This window comes from Tiliqua scincoides, chromosome 3 (assembly GCF_035046505.1).
Source record: "Tiliqua scincoides isolate rTilSci1 chromosome 3, rTilSci1.hap2, whole genome shotgun sequence".
Taxonomy (NCBI): domain Eukaryota; kingdom Metazoa; phylum Chordata; class Lepidosauria; order Squamata; family Scincidae; genus Tiliqua; species Tiliqua scincoides.
Window position 1 is genome coordinate 1,956,938 of NC_089823.1, and position 16,290 is coordinate 1,973,227.

Consider the following 16,290-nt stretch of genomic DNA (forward strand, 5'->3'; position numbering starts at 1 on the left):
ACAAGCACGAGCCACATGGCAGCCATTCACTGAGGCACCCCAAGGGAAATGTCACTGGGCATGTCCTGGCGAGGCCCATTGTCTTGCCCCTCGTTGTGCCAGTTCCCGGTGCCCCAAGGAGGAGGTCGCAGGGAAAGTGAGAGAAGACACTGTCAGTGGAGGGACAGAAAGGCCTCCCATTCTGGAGGCAATCCGAGGCAACTGCTACAAGCAGTAGGAGAGCCTGGGCCCTTTTGGTGGGATGAAAACTGGAATGCCCTCCCTGTGGAGACCAGCCAGGCCCCTCCCTCCCTAACTGGAAGGTTCTGCAGAAGAACTTTCTGTCTCAACAGCCTGTGATGACTTCGGGGCCCCTGCTGTTGTATGGACACGTCCCGAGTCCTGCTGTTTTGGTGTTCTAAGTTTTTTCTCCTTGTCTCGTTATTAGTGAAGTGAAATGCTGTTGGGACACCGTCCCCTGCCACGCACCCTTGGAACGGCTCCCTGCCAGGGATCAGGCAGAGCTCCTGCTCTGCACACAGAACACGCTGCAGGGTTGCTGCCACTCGACGGAGACCACGCTGAGCCAGATGGGCCAAGCAGTTCTGGCCCAAGCCCTCTGGGAGCCGAGACCAGACTAGAAATGCTGTGCCCCCCCCCGCATGCATTCCTTTATCCCCCAGTGAGGCCAAGACCCCCCCCCCCCCGCTTCCCCCCAGGAATCTTAACTGTTAACTGTGGCTGGCTGCTCCCCCCAGGAATCTCACCGTGGCTCCCTGGTGTGCCAGCTTGAGGGTCAAGGGACTGGCTCAGTAGAAGCCAGATTCTTCTCTGCACATTGTTTTGTCTTACTTTTTTGGAAGCTGTTCTGGTGTTTTTAACAGAAAAGCAGGATAATAAATAAATAAATAGATAAATCTCAACCTTTCAAAAATGAACCCACAAACATCAAACACTAGATCAGGATCGGGGATCAGTCCCCAGGCACAGGAATAGCCAGTCAGCCCCCTCAGCAGCAAAGCAGGCCGAGGGGCAACCTCTCCCTCTCCCTCTCTTGCTTTTCTGCTACAAATGAAAACTTCGACAAAGCTGCTACACATCCCAGTGGAGCTTAATGAGGACAGGCCTGCCAGCCGCCGCTGCTCTGAAAAGTAAACAAGAACACACGAAACTTTGGGACACTTTGGAGTATGCTAAAACTGATAAGTAATCAGGATAATACGGAAGGTGTTCCTCCTGCACTTCTTCCTTGCTCTTAATCCTCTGGCTCCAATTCAATTAGCAGCCAGACCTCAAGGCAAACTCAATCAGTGGGCTGAAGCTATGCATGCTGATCAGAGTTCTATATGCTCACAGGCAACCATTCGATGCACTTGTGGTATGTTTTCAGCCACTGCTGCTCATGTGAATGCTGGCCCAAGCAGTCTGCAGCTGGGCCTTCATCCCAACTCCAAGGAGGGTGTCAATATCTGACTGTGCCTGCATGCAAGTTGGTGCATCTGCAAGAGGGCACTCACTTTCCTGCAACGTCCCTTGGGGAATCCAGTTGGACATCCCAGCGAATCTCTTTCTCATCAATATCTCCAGAAGAACAATGAAGGGCAGATCCAAATGTTTACCACTTTGACAAGTGTGCTGGTGCAAATCAACACCAAGAGAAAAAGTGCAGGGCACAATCCAGCGGGATGTTCTCCAGCATAAGTCCTGCTGAAATAAACAGAAACTGTGCATGAGCACCAACCGGGCGTCTGCTGCAACTCCCATGTATTTCAACAGGGCTCAAGCAGAGGATTCTTGCTGGATCGTGGCCTTGACACCCAGGACAGAGAGAGAAAAATCATTTTCAGCACACTTTGCATTTACTGAAACAAACTGAAACTCTGGAGTGGTGCCTTGGGCTGGAGAGAGCTTCCTACCCTTCGTACAGATGCACACTCACAGAAGAAGTGTCACTGTGATGCTCAAGCAACAAGTCCACTCCCCAGAGCAGTCAGCAGTTGCTACTGGAGGGGGGGGAGGAGAGCCGAAAGCATGGCTGCTTAGGCGGAAAGAGCAATGAAAGCCTAAACCCACAGAAACAAGCCTTCCCATCCTCCCAAGCACTCCATGTGACCTTACAGGACCAAAGTGTGGAGCAAAAAACCCTGAGCAACGACCTCCAGAGAAACTTGGGATTCCCACACCACCTGCTTTATTACTGACCACACCATCTCCAGCTTGGCAGTGTGCACCCCTGGGCGTTGGGCAGCTCACTGTCTTCATTCTGTCTACAAGGAATAGGACATCTCATCAGGGGTTAGGGGGGCTTGAATGTCCAGTTTCCGGCTCTTGCTGTCCTTCTCCACAATCTCCAGTCGTAGCGCTGGCCCCTTCCTCTGGCCTTCCTTGGGGGTGGAGCGGTCCTCTGCCTTCAGGAACTGCTTGTCTGAGTCGTCTACTGTGATCCTCAAGGTGCACCCACAGGGCAGAAGGTCCTGCTCGTAAGCAGCAGCCAGCTGGTTCACAACTCGACGCTCAACCTAGGGAGGTCAAAAAGTAGTCAGAGAAATCAGGCTCTGCCTTGTGGTCACTCCTGTCGTCTGCCTGGTGCTCCAAGAGAAGACAGCTAAGACAAAGCAAGCATTGGCATTACTTGCACACATCATGAGAGATACCTGGGAACTTGAGACGATAGGAAAAGAACTCCTATAGGAGAGGGAGACTATAGGAAAAGGTGATCCTCTCCTTTCCACTCACCCTGCAAATGCTGCCCAGATGCCCACACGCAGGGGCTGTTCCTGAGTGCCTAAACCCCTGCTCCCAGGCCACTTGTGTTCACCCACCCTTTTACTGCATATGCAGGCAACTTGTTCCCAAGAGGCCAAAGTGCTCCTGTTTAACCACAGGCCAAGTCTAGGACAGACGGATCAAATCAGTTGCTTGCATGAGCATTTTCAAGGCGAACAACAGGTGGCCTCGTCCAGTAGATCCTGCGTGTGCTGAACAGGTCACATCAAGTGGGCCATCTCAGGTCTGCAATCCTCTCCTATTAGACATGATGCCTCGTTGTGCTGATCAGTCTCATTTCATTGACTGACTGACTGATTTTAGAGCAATTTACCCCATTCTTCCTTTTACAATAAAAGGCCCAAGTGGCTACCAAAAATAAACCACAACAAAAAATAACATTTAAACAAGAGATCAAATAATTTAATTGCAGCATTGTAAGACCACAGATCAAGAGGGCGTAAAAGCTCAGCAAAATAAAAACAGGTCCAGGGCATGCCAGAAGGACAAACAGGGAGAGTTCTGCTTATAACTCAACAAGGGAGTCAATGCCAAAATGCTGGTACCGTTGCAGAGAAGGCCTTTGTTGCAAGCCAAGCTTCAGCTTGTCGGGGCATATGCAGGAGGGTCTCCCAGATGACAACAGAGGATGGGTTGCCTCTTAGGGAAAGAGAGGTCCTTGAGGTGGTCCAGCCCCAAACTGTGAAGGGCTTTAAAAGGCCAAGACCCCAACCCTTGACTCGTGCCCGGAGAAAAACCAGCAGCTGGCGCAACCAAAAGAGCAGCCGTCAGGCAGAATCACTCCTACTGCCTCAGATCGGCTGAATGCCACCTCCAGGGTCAGCAGCAGTCAGCCTCTGAATCTCAGCTGCAGAGGAGCCATGACAGAGGGGGGTGTCTTCCACACCTGCTCCTTGTGGACTTCCCAAAGGCAGCTGGTGGGTCAAAGTGGAGAACCGGCTGCTGGACTAGGAGTGTCTTGGGCCTGGTCCAGCAGGGTTGTGCTTGGGTTCCGCCTTTGCAACTTTGCCTGCCAGTTGCAGCTGTTGTATTCAAAGCAGGCCTACAGTCAATCAGGACATTGGTCCATGCAGGTCAAGCACCGCCTTTTTTGGCTGAGACCGATTCTCTTAGGTGGGCCTCAGGCTGAGGACTCCCCCCCTTTTCAGGTGGAGATTCTGTTGGGGACTGAGCCCCTCCCCTGAGCACCTGGATCTGGCCTCTTACCTTTCAGCATCACTGGGTGAGACCTGTGTGTGATCCCTTCACACACCTTGTGAAGAAGCCGAGCCCAGCCTAGGAGAACTCGGGCCACCACACACACGTTTTCTTTCAAATCCACACACTTTGCTTTCAAAACACCTGTCTCTCAAGGTGATACTGATATGCATCCTGGCAGATGAAGAACACAGTTTCCAGGCATCACAGCCCAACCCATTCCAATAATTATGTCCCAGCACATCTTGACTGGCACTCTTTGTGTGAGATGAGTCATTCTGGGGACCTGGCTAACTTTCATCCACGCAGTTAACTTGTCTTCACGCCTGCTTGATCCATTTTGAACAAGAAAGATAAGTTAACTAGCCACACCACTAGCCCTGTAGTCTAGTGAACTGCTGCTTCAATGGTAAAACCAGGCACACTCAAAAAGGCTGCCCCCAAAACCTACCTCATGCTTAATGGAGCGAGCACCATAATGCAGGTTGTAGCCATCTGCTAGCACATCCATGACATCCTTGTCCCACAATAAGGTGATGTTGTGCCTTGCCTTGGCCTGCAGGGGGAGAAAGAAACAGCAAATTACTCACTCTCTGGGCTGATGCTCTGGCAGTTTCAGGGAAAGGAAGTTTCTGAGCTGGCATTTCCTGTCTGCCAACAGCTCCTCTTCTCTTGAGATTCAGGTGAAATGAGAGGGCTGCCCTAGTGCTCCCACCCACATAGCAAATCTGCTTGCCAAGAGATAAGCTTTGGGATGCAACAGGGGAGGGTCCTGGCCCAGTCACGCAATCCTATCTCCTGGATAAACACCTCTGTTAGGGCTGGCAGAATGCTGTGCTTTGAAGAGGACGGTGCTAGTGCAAAGCCCCCCCCCCTTCTGTGGCTGTCATAGGAGGCAATCTGAGGCTACATTTTGGAAAAGATGAGCCAAGATTTCTTCCTTACTGTGCACATTAGAAATGGTTGAGCTTCAAATATTTGCTTGAAAGAAAGAAGACATGTGGGGTGAGGTTGGAGGGTGTCACTCCCACTGAAGTGAAGTTTTTTTCATAGCTCAGTTTACAAGAGGGACCCTTGCAAGGCAGACCACATCATTGTATTGTATTGGCAACCTTCAGTCTCGAAAGACTATGGTATCACGCTCTGAAAGGTGGTTCTGGCACAGCGTCTAGTGTGGCTGAAAAGGCCAATCCGGGAGTGACAATCCCTTCCACACCGGGAGCAAGTGCAGTCTGTCCCTGGTCTGTCTCCCTGGCTATGGGCCTTCCTTCTTTGCCTCTTTGTCTCAGACTGTTGGCCAAGTGTCTCTTCAAACTGGGAAAGGCCATGCTGCACAGCCTGCCTCCAAGCAGGCTGCTCAGAGGCCAGGGTTTCCCACTTGTTGAGGTCCACTGCTAAGGCCTTCAGATTCCTCTTGCAGATGTCCTTGTATTGCAGCTGTGGTCTACCTGTAGGGCGCTTTCCTTGCACGAGTTCTCCACAGAGGAGATCCTTTGGGATCCGGCCATCATCCACTCTCACGACATGACCGAGCCAACGCAGGCGTCTCTGTTTCAGCAGTGCATACATGCTAGGGATTCCAGCACGTTCCAGGACTGTGTTGTTAGGAACTTTGTCCTAACAGGACACATCACAGGACACTGAAGCAGGATTAGTGCTGCTATTTAGTCTGAGGCAGAGAAAATTCTGTGCCAATGAAGCATAAATTCCTCACCCAAGAAATTCTGCCTAAATTCTGCACTCGGAATACATTTACGCATGAAATTGCTCAATCCAAATGTCATGTTCTGACCTTGCTTTTTGGCTGGAATAATTTTGTAACTTTAGCTTTGCACAAAGAGCCACCTCACAGAAGCCTGGAGCAGCAATGGGCAAAAGTGGCCCATGATTAGAAGAGAGTCACCGGAGGCCCCAGAAGAGGGGAGTGTAGTCAGGAAAACTCGTTGCCTTTTATGTACAGCTGCCTACATATTTTTCCAACCAGAAGGGTTACAAATTTGCCTTTTAATTTAAAAATGAGAATCTCAGAGCAAAATGAAATGACCGAAGGGATGAGCAAGACCACCAGCCCTAATCTAAAAACAAAGTAAGTTAAAGGAAAAGCAAAAGGGATGTTATGTGCTGGGAGTGGCTCTTACCTTCTTAGCCCAGAAGCTCAGCTCCTTGTTAACAAGCTGGATAAGCTCTGAGTGACAGAAGGGGAGGAAATAGACAATCTCGTTGATCCTTCCCAGAAACTCATCTCTTCGGAAGTGAGCCTGCGGAAGACAAAGCGCAGAGCGTTGGAAGCAGGCCGGAGGTGCAGAGCAGTTGTGCAGCCTTCAAAACGGCACTTTTCAAGGAGGACGAAGCACACAAGTGTCAACTGGAACAGTCCTAGGAGGGCTGAAAGGGATGAACCTCTTGATTCAGTTTTTCATCTATTATGGGGGGGGGGGCACTGAATAGATTCCCCAGTGTTCCAGCACCAGGCCTTCCCAGACCTTTCAGATGACTTCAGGTACGTCTCTGTGGCTGTTTCCTAGGGTTATCTGCAGCATCTCTGGTCCCAGAAGAGGGCAAGCCATGCGAGGCAGGGTGCTGGTACTGGCTACTGAAAAGGAGGTTCACTTAGTAACATTCTGAGAGCCCCTCTTGTCAGTTCAGACAACTCCATTCAGGTGCATTCAGGCACCCATCACAGTGGAGGGAGGCTGAAAGTCAACACCGGTGCCTCAGGGTACTTCCATTTAGGAAACCCAAGACAGTCAAAAGGCAGGGCTAGCACTAAACAGCACCATCTGTACCTTCAAGATGGGACGAATCACATTCTCCTTGAACTGCTTGGAGATGGTTATCTTGTCTGTCATCTGGACATCATCTGCAAGGCAAGGCACAGCCTGGTTCAGTGTTCGGCTGGATGACGGGGAGCACCCAAAATGCAGCTCTCGACAAGGAGGGGCTCTTTACTGCCTCATGCTCCTGCCCTGCAAATGTATGAGAGGCCCCGACTTCCAACTCCCTCCTGCTGGCAGAGATGCCCGGCACAGTAGAAAAGCAAACAGATGGCCTGTAAAAGGCCGAAGCCAAATACATCTCCAGTTAAAGAGGATCTCAGCAGCAGGGCAGGGAAAGACCTACCACCTCCCCAAGGTCCTGAAATATGGCTGCCAGGTAGGGTAAGCAACGCAGAGCCGGACGTACCAGTCATCTGCCTCTGCATGCGCAGCTACTCGCTTGACTACAAAAGGACACTGATAGGCCTACATTTAGAGGAGCTGCACCTGAGCCAACGTAGACGCGGGAAGCAAAATGAATTTAAAAAGATTATCACCAAAAACCGTAACTGGCTGACATCATTGCAATATCCAGGAATCAGACTGGAATTTGGTTCAGGTGCTCAGCAAATTGTTAGCAAGTTAAATGAGCACAGTGACAGAAAGCCTCCCAGAGTTGGGGATAGTGGGTCGCCCCCCCCCCCCAATTCAATGTCAAGGCTCAGGGCTTTCAGGTAGGAGAACAGGCAAAGAGCTCGCCTATGTGTTTAAGCATTGGGAGGCTAGTTCCCGCATGAGGAGCTGCTCTCATCCCCCCTTTTAGATGCCCCCAGATTCAACCTCTGGCAGCATCTTCAGGGAGTCTGGAAAATCTCCTGCCTGGAAGCTCTAAGCTGGAGGCCCCAAAGGCCTGACTCAGTGCAAGGCAGGAGTTCCAAAGTGCCAGCAACACGAGTGTGAGCACAAGTCTGCAGAAAGAGCTCAGGCACAGCAGAAAAAAAGGTACCCAGGTTTTCAGCAATCCTCTTCTGGCTCAACTCCACGGTCTCCTGTCTCAGCTGCAAGGCATGCTGCGCAATCTCGTCGCTGGCCACATTGGAAGTCATAATGAAGATGGCATTCTTGCAGTCAATGGTCTTTCCTTTCCCATCGGTCAGCCGGCCCTTCAACAAAAAGCAACATTATGTGGAGGGAGGTCTGTTTGAACCAGAGCTGAGGATCTGAATGGTGTGCATGTGAAGCCTGTCCGTAGGAAGGGAAGCTCCTGAACAAAGGTGAAACCTTTTCTCTCCCCATGAGTAGGGATCTTAATTGAACTGATACGTTCCATGATGAGAAATTCAATCACAGCCCTTTGTTTTATACAAGTATCTGAAACATCCATTTGGAACTACTCATGTGCTGCACTCATGTGACATACTGCACTGCCACTCCGCATGGTGAAACTAGGCACATCTAGTGACCACCCACTGGAGAGGGATTGTGGATTTCTTCCTGTGCAAGTTCAGGAGTAAGAAATTCTGTGTAAGAAATCTGCAGAGAAAGTGCTGAGCATGCAGCACTGGCAGTTCAACAGGACTGCCGCTTTTCTGTGGTGCTTGTGTGCTTTCAGGAGCATCTGTATGGAGGAGGGCCAATGATGTAGTGGTCAGAGAGCAAGTCATCATCCTGAGCCATGCAAGTTCAGTCAATGGTCCAAGATCAGTCAATTCTCTCTTTAAAAAACCTACCTCGCAGGGTTGTTGGGAGGACAAACCGGAAAGTGGGGAGACAGCCACGGATTGAGGATTACAGGTGTTTGAGAGAAAGATGGGAGTGTTTTGGGAGGGCACCTGGTCCTTGGAAGGCAACTGATTCCCACTGGGGAAAGCCAGCTCAAAAGACTTGTGGTTCAATGCTACGAGCCATAAAGAGCAGTCATTAGTGCAGTGGGATTGTTAAGGCTGCTCACTCAGATCTGAGATCACAACTGCTTCCAGTTCTGCACAGAGCATGTGGGCTGGGGGGGGGGGAACCTGGGAGGAGCACAGGAGAGCCAGAGTGGCTGGTCCAGGCATAAGAACATAAGAACAGCCCCACTTGATCAGGCCATAGGCCCATCTAGTCCGGCTTCCTGTATCTCACAGCGGCCCACCAAATGCCCCAGGGAGCACACCAGATAACAAGAGACCCGCAACCTGATGCCCTCTCTTCCATCTTGCATTCTGACATAGCCCATTTCTAAAATCAGGAGGTTGCACATACACATCATGGCTTGTAACCTTTAATGGATTTTTCCTCCAGAAACTTGTCCAATCCCCTTTTAAAGGCATCCAGGCCAGATGCCGTCACCACATCCTCCGGCAAGGAGTTCCACAGACCAACCACAAGCTGAGTAAAGAAATAGTTTCTTTTGTCCGTCCTAACCCTCCCAACACTCAATTTTAGTGGATGTCCCCTGGTTCTGGTGTTATTTGAGAGTGTAAAGAGCATCTCCCTATCCACTCTGTCCATCCCCTGCATGATTTTGTATGTCTCAATCATGTCCCCCCTCAGGCGCCTCTTTTCTAGGCTGAAGAGGCCCAAACGCTGTAGCCTTTCCTCATAAGGAAGGTGTCCCAGCCAGTAATCAACTTAGTCGCTCTCTTTTGCACCTTTTCCATCTCTACTATGTCCTTTTTGAGATGTGGTGACCACAACTGGACACAATACTCTAGGTCAGGGGTGCTTACACTTTTTTGGCTGGAGAGCTACTTTGAAACCCAGCAAGGCCCGGAGATCTACCAGAGTTTTTTTTTAATCCCATTATAGTCAGTGGGGCTTACTCCTGTGTAAATGTGGACAGAATTGCAACCTCAGAGCCCAACCCTATGGTGTCTACTCAGAAGTAAGTCCCATGCTAGTCAATGGGGACTACTCTCCGGTAAGTGTGGATAGGAGCTTTAGAGCAGGGGTGCTCAAACTTTCAACTTTAGGGATCCTGGAACTTTAAAATTGTGTAGGAGAGAATTTCAGCAGGTGCAGCTTGTCATCTGTGGGATGACAAGTTGCACCTGCTGAAATTCTCTCTTTTATACACTTGTTAAAGGTCCAGCATCCCTAAAGTTGAAAGTTTGAGCACCCTTGCTTTAGAGCCCAATCTTTTGCATGTCCCCTCAGAAGCAAGCTCCATGCTAGTCAATGGGGCTTACTCCCAGGTAAGTGTGGAGAGGATTGCAGCTTGTGTGCCCAAGCATAAGCCTGTCTCCTCAGAAGTAAGTCCCATGCTAGTCAATGGGGCTTACTCCTGGGTAAGTGAGGAGAGGACCGCAGCCTTGGGCACCTGCATCTCTCAACTGCTGCTGAACGTCCCCAGCCGGAGGCTGCCACCACCCTGCATCAGCAGCACTTCTGAGTGGCCCCAAGCAACTCCTCCAGATAGTCCCTGGCTGCTCCCAAGCCCTTCTGGAGACGCTCCTCAGGTTCTCCAAGGCACAACCGAAGTTCTGCTCCGAGCCTTCCCTGCAAAGTCAAGCCCAACCCTTGTTTAGCTCCACTACAGTTACCTGGGTGTAAGAACCATTGACTATAATGACTACTTCTGAGTAGACAGGCATAGGATTGATCCTATGCACATTTACCTGGGAGTAAGCACCATTGCCTATAATGGAATTTAATTCAGGGTAGAACAAGCATAGGACTGTGTTGTAGGGCTGCAATCCTATCCATACTTTCCTGGGAGCAAGTCCCATTGATTATAATGAGATGTACTTCTGAGTAGACATGCATGGGATTGGGCTCTAAAGCCCATTTTATCAGATGCATAAAGTGTCTGCATTTAGCAAACAGATGCACAGGGGGATACAAAGAAAAAGTTATAGGGGGGGGAAATGCGATTAACAGTACAGTTTTCTGCATGTTTACTCAGAAGTAAATCTGTGTTCAAAGGATTCACCTCTAGGGAAGTGTGAAGTGATGGCACAAAACAACCTCGCAGTTCCATTGGGACTGAATTGAATATGTGGCTCAGTTTTAGTTCCATGAAGCCAGAGCCCCATCCTATGCATGTCTACTCAGAAGAAAGCCCCATTAGAGCCAACAGGGCTTACTCCTGTGTAAGTGGCTAGCACTGCAGCCCCAGCCAGGCTCCTTCCCACAAGTACCTCGTGTCATCGGTGAAGAAGCATGCCTGAAGCTGAGCCATCGCAAGAGCCCGAGCTGGTGATGCGAAGGGCAGAAATCCGCAGCCTGCCTGCTGCCCCCAAAGCAACCTCCCCGCTCCCACGTGGCCTGGTTGGGAGAGGTCTAGCTAGAGCTCCGCAATCGATTAGTGAGGGCTGTCCTGCAAAGTCAAGCCCAACTCTTTAGCAGCTAAAGGCAAAATGAGTTGATCGCGGAGCCCTTAGACTAGAGTAGACTAAGGGTTCGGCGATCGACTCATTTTGCCTCGTGATCGACCGGTAGATTGGGATCGACGTGTTGAGCACCCCTGCTCTAGGTGTAGCCCTACCATTGATTTGTACAACGGCATTATAATATTAGCCGTTTTGTTCTCAATACCTTTTCTAATGATCCCAAGCATAGAATTGGCCTTCTTTACTGCCGCCACACATTGAGTCGACACTTTCATCGACCTGTCCACCACCACCCCAAGATCTCTCTCCTGATCTGTCACACACAGCTCAGAACCCATCAGCCTATATGTGAAGTTTTGATTTTTTGCCCCAATGTGCATGACTTTACACTTACTTACATTGAAATGCACCTGCCATTTTGCTGCCCATTCTGCCAGTCTGGTGAGATCCTTCTGGAGCTCCTCACAATCACTTCTGGTCTTCACCACTCGGAAAAGTTTGGTGTCGTCTGCAAACTTTGCCACCTCACTGCTCAACCCTGCCTCCAGGTCATTTATGAAGAGGTTGAAAAGCACCGGTCCCAGGACAGATTCTTGGGGCACACCGCTTTTCACTTCTCTCCATTGTGAAAATTGCCCATTGACACCCACTCTCTGTTTCCTGGCCTCCAACCAGTTCTCAATCCATGAGAGGACCTGTCCTCTAATTCCCTGACTGTGGAGTTTTTTCAGTAGCCTTTGGTGAGGGACCGTGTTGAACGCCTTCTGAAAGTCCAGATATATAATGTTCATGGGTTCTCCTGCATCCACATGCCTGTTGACCTTTTCAAAGAATTCTAAAAGGCTTGTGAGGCAAGACTTACCCTTACAGAAGCCATGCTCATTCTCCCTCAGCAAGGCTTGTTTGTCTGTGTGTTTTGAGATCCTATCTTTGATGAGGCATTCCACCATCTTACCATGGATGTTAGGCTGACCGGCCTATAGTTTCCCGGGTCCCCCCTCTTTCCCTTTTTAAAGATTGGCGTGACATTTGCTATCCTCCAATCCTCTGGCACCATGGCTGTTTTGAGGGACATGTTACATATTTTAGTCAAGAGATCAGCAACTTCATTCTTCAATTCCTTAATAACTCTTGGGTGGATGCCATCAGGGCCCGGTGACTTATTGATCTTTAATTTATCAATGAGGTCTGAAACATCTTCTCTTTCAACCTCTATCTGACTTAATTCCTTGATCAGGAAGGGCCGTTCGGGCAGCGGTATCTGCCTGAGGTCTTCTACCATGAAGACAGATGCGAAGAACTCATTCAATTTCTCTGCCATCTCTAAGTCTCCTTTTATCTCCCCTTTCCCTCCCTCACCATCCAGAGGGCCTACTGCTTCTCTGATGGATTTCCTGCTTCTAACATATTTGAAGAAGCTTTTATTATTCCCCTTAATGTTGCTGGCCATGAGTTCCTCATAGTCTCGCTTGGCCTCCCATATCACCTTCTTACATTTCTTTTGCCACAGTTTATGTTCCTGTGCTGCACATTGGGTCGACACTTTCATCGACAAATTGACCCCAGGTATTCTCCCTCCTGCTCCTTCCATGAACACTAAAGTAAGGAATGTTCAAAGATACTGATTTGGGTGGGGGTGGTGGTGGAGATAAAACCGAAGCATGGGGTTCCTGCCCCCCTCCCCCAGCCCTAGCCTGCATTGCCAGGAGTTGCTATGCCTGGCGGAATGACACAAATTCACAGTGGTTGCTTGGGATTAACATTTTGGTTATTGCCCTGTCAAGCAGGCAGTTCAAGGAATTGATTTCACATTTACTGGCTGCCACCGTGATCTATGCAAGAAAAATACCCATGTTATTAATCCTCGGGAAAAGAACACAAACAGAAACAAACTAAAGAACAACCTTCCACAAAACCCGCCAGTCAGTTCGAGACACTGAGGACAGATGCAGGAGACTGTGAAGCCTAAACACTCTCAGCATGCTCTAAAAGAATGCAGTCTGGTCCACTGAGGACTGCTTCCCCCCACCCCACCCCCACTCTTAACCTATCATCAATGGACTGAGAATAATTGAGCTGAAAGAGGGGAAAAACTCTTGGCACTCTGGATTTGCTTCTGTCACCCACAGATAAGCAAACAGGTAAAAAGCAGTAGGTCATCAATGTGACTTCCAGGTTCTCCCGGAGGAGGCAGTAGTGACTTTGGGATCTTGCTGTCCCCCCATTCCTCCTCCTTTGGAGGTTGGGGGGGGGGACTCCTGTTTGTTCCGTTGTTGGCTGAAGTTCAGCTGCCGACCATGAGAGGGAAGACCTTCTGTTTGGTGGTGCCTCAGCTATGGACCTCTTTCCCACTGGAGTTGAAAGTTGACTCCTTGTTGTTGGCCTTCTGATGGTGGTTTAACACTTTTTACAAATCAGGGCCTCTCTCTCAATTTTTGTTAAATTGTAAGCTGCCTTGAGCATCCCACATTGTGCAGGAAAGGTGGGATATAAACCCTTTCAATAAACAAACTCCTAAAACAATTTTCTTTCTTTCTTTCTTTCTTTCTTTCTTTCTTTCTTTCTTTCTTTCTTTCTGTCTGTCTGTCTGTCCATACCCCACCTTTCCACCCCACTTAACAGCCTTCAAGACCCTCATTGTCTTCTTTTAATAGTAGTGGTGTGGGGGCCTCTATCTGTATTGGGACTAAAGGGTGGGAGGTCCAACCCTTCCAAATTATTGCTCCCCCTCCTGCTGGGGCGGGTTGTGGACTGAAGCAGCTTGGAAGCGGGAACCGAAGCGAAGAACAGAAACTCATTCTGAGTTTCCACAGAGGCACCTGGTGACATCACCATTGCCCTGCACCACCACAGCGCAGTTGGCTTTCTGCATGCAAGTTGTCCCCCAGCTCCCAGTGACAGTGATTGGGGGACTGCATCAGCCCATAAGAGACTAGGCAGAAGGAGAGAGGGAAGCAAGGAGGAGCCCAGTGAGACCGAAAAAACCAGAGGAGAAGATGGAGTTATGAGGGAAGTGGGGTCTCCAATGAGGGGAGAGAAGCAGAGAGAAGGGACAGCAGTTGGAAGGAAACAGAAGCAGGAGCAGGCAAGCAGGTGAGGAAGGCGAGCTGATTGGGAGGGTGGCGAGGAGGACAGGTTAACAGAAAGACCAAGACAAGAATCCTGAGGCGAATACTTGGTGAGAAAAAAGATAATTGCCTATCCCTAGAAGGTCCTTGCCAGAACCGAGCCTGATGGGAAGAACCCCCCCCCCCCAAAAGGGGATCCTAAGGCTGGGCCCAGGAGACCTCCTTTTATAGGGAAAGTGGCCCAACAGCTCTTAGAAAAGGGGGAGGAAGATCCAGGGGCCAGAATGCTGCAGTGATGATGAGGATGATGATGACTGAAACCTAAGGTTCCCTCACAAGCTTTTTGGACCCCCGGGAGACACTGGGCTTCTTCATGAGGCACAGCTTCCTAACTGAGGAACGCCCAAGCACTGGGGAATAGGCAATTTAAAGGTGAAGCAACTGACCATTTATGTTCTGTGTCCTGACGGGGACATTGTTCTATGTTGTACTAAAGGACGTAGATAGCACTTGTGAGTCTACTACCTCCAGGTGGATGATATCTTTCCCATAGCCCACAGATCTGGACCTACCCTTTCAAGACAAGGGGGTGGGTAGGGCACCCGCCAAATCACCACAGCTATTCTTACAAGGAGAAAATTATGTAGGTGTGTATAATCATGGAGTTCCAGCGTCATGGACCCCAAGACAGTGAGTGGGGATGTATGGCTGAAATGCAATGAAATTCCACTGCAGGCAGAGGATTCTGATTTAGGATTGATAACCCAGAGTCTAGGCAGCCTCTCATTGTTTTCAAAAAACAGAAAGTTGCTCTTACCTCATCAAACAGCTGCAGCATGATAGTGAGCACATCTGGATGGGCTTTGTCCACTTCATCAAAAAGGACCACGGCGTTTGGACATTGCTTTAGCTTTTTGGTGAGCTGCCCACCTTCCTCATGGCCAACATAACCTGGTGGAGAGCCAATAAACTTGGCAACCTAGAAACGAAATACATGAAGCAATGTGAAAATCATGTAATGTAGAAGTCTTGTTAAAAAAGACATACTCTTGTTTGGGAAAGGGGATCTGCTATTATATCCAGCAAGATGACCCACAGAAGACAACATTGGATTCTGCATCAGATTTTGACACACAGGCAACATGAATCATTTAACAGCAACAAAAAGACCATGTCTTCAGATATGTATTTGATACCAAGGAAATTCAGATACTTTGTTGGCATCCTTCGGTCTCGGAAGACTATGGTATCGCGCTCTGAATAGTGGTTCTGGAACAGAGTGTCCTCTCCAGTGCGCGAAGCCTGGATAAAGTAGATATGGAGGATAGACTGTTACCCATGCAGCAAATCCCCCCTCTCCACGTCGCTGAAATGGTCCAATGGAAAGGCAGAAGCCAATACGGTTGGTTCCAGCGGCGTCGCAGGAGTTGCCAGAACGTGACTGTGTTCAGCCATGAACTGCCTCAGGGACTCCGGCTCCGAATTTTGCCTTGAGGTTGACTCCTGAAGCCTTTTCCATAACTGGATGTAGCCACAAGGTAGTGGAGGTTTGGGATCAGAGTTTTCCTTCTTTCAGATGAGCTGCCTTCCCAGGCTAACGAGTCCCATCTACCTGGTAGCTGTTTAGTCGCCTCTTACGACAAGTGCAGCCAAACTGAGGGCCTATTCTTATCCCCCAGGCCCCAGGGGAGAAATTCAGATACTGAGACTACCATAAACTGTTCCAACTAGGCATATCAGCACATACTTGCTTAAATTATGGAATTTATTCTGCTCCCAAACCCACATTTTAAAGAAGTGCAGAGGGTGTGTACATGTGTGTGTTTTGAAGATCTGGAGAGAGGGAAGATAGCTCTGATTATCATTAGGGGGAAGTGAATTACTGGTTTAGGGCAAAGCAACAAAAGTCCTGAGGTAGAGATAAGGGACTGTGAAGAACAATGAATTTCTACTCTGAATACTGGAAATCTCAGCCTTGGATCCTGACCTGAGAAAGGAATATATGAGAGGAGGATTCCATAAGGATCCTATTTAAATGTAAAGAATCTGAAGCAACAAGAGCAAAGCTGATAAACTGCAGGGTCTGGCTGCAGCAAAAGTTCAATGGCCCATTGGCATAAGGTGCAATTACAGGATCTGCAAAGGGTTGGGGGGCATCAGAATATGCAATGTGACATCTCCAAAACACAG

The 16,290-nt window shown here is 49.3% G+C and overlaps 1 protein-coding gene across 1 annotated transcript in view; it reads right to left on the minus strand.

The window, feature by feature from the left end:
• Positions 1 to 694: 694 nt before the first annotated feature.
• CLPB (ClpB family mitochondrial disaggregase) overlaps positions 695 to 16,290 on the minus strand; it is a 107,672-nt gene continuing 92,076 nt past the window's right edge. The window contains exons 11-16 of the mRNA XM_066619900.1: positions 14,918 to 15,079; positions 7,726 to 7,882; positions 6,750 to 6,823; positions 6,102 to 6,221; positions 4,415 to 4,519; positions 695 to 2,498 (exon numbers count right to left, since the gene is read on the minus strand). Of these exons, the coding sequence (XP_066475997.1) occupies positions 2,247 to 2,498; positions 4,415 to 4,519; positions 6,102 to 6,221; positions 6,750 to 6,823; positions 7,726 to 7,882; positions 14,918 to 15,079 (870 nt within the window). The 3' untranslated portion in view covers positions 695 to 2,246. The remainder of the gene's footprint in view (positions 2,499 to 4,414; positions 4,520 to 6,101; positions 6,222 to 6,749; positions 6,824 to 7,725; positions 7,883 to 14,917; positions 15,080 to 16,290) is intronic.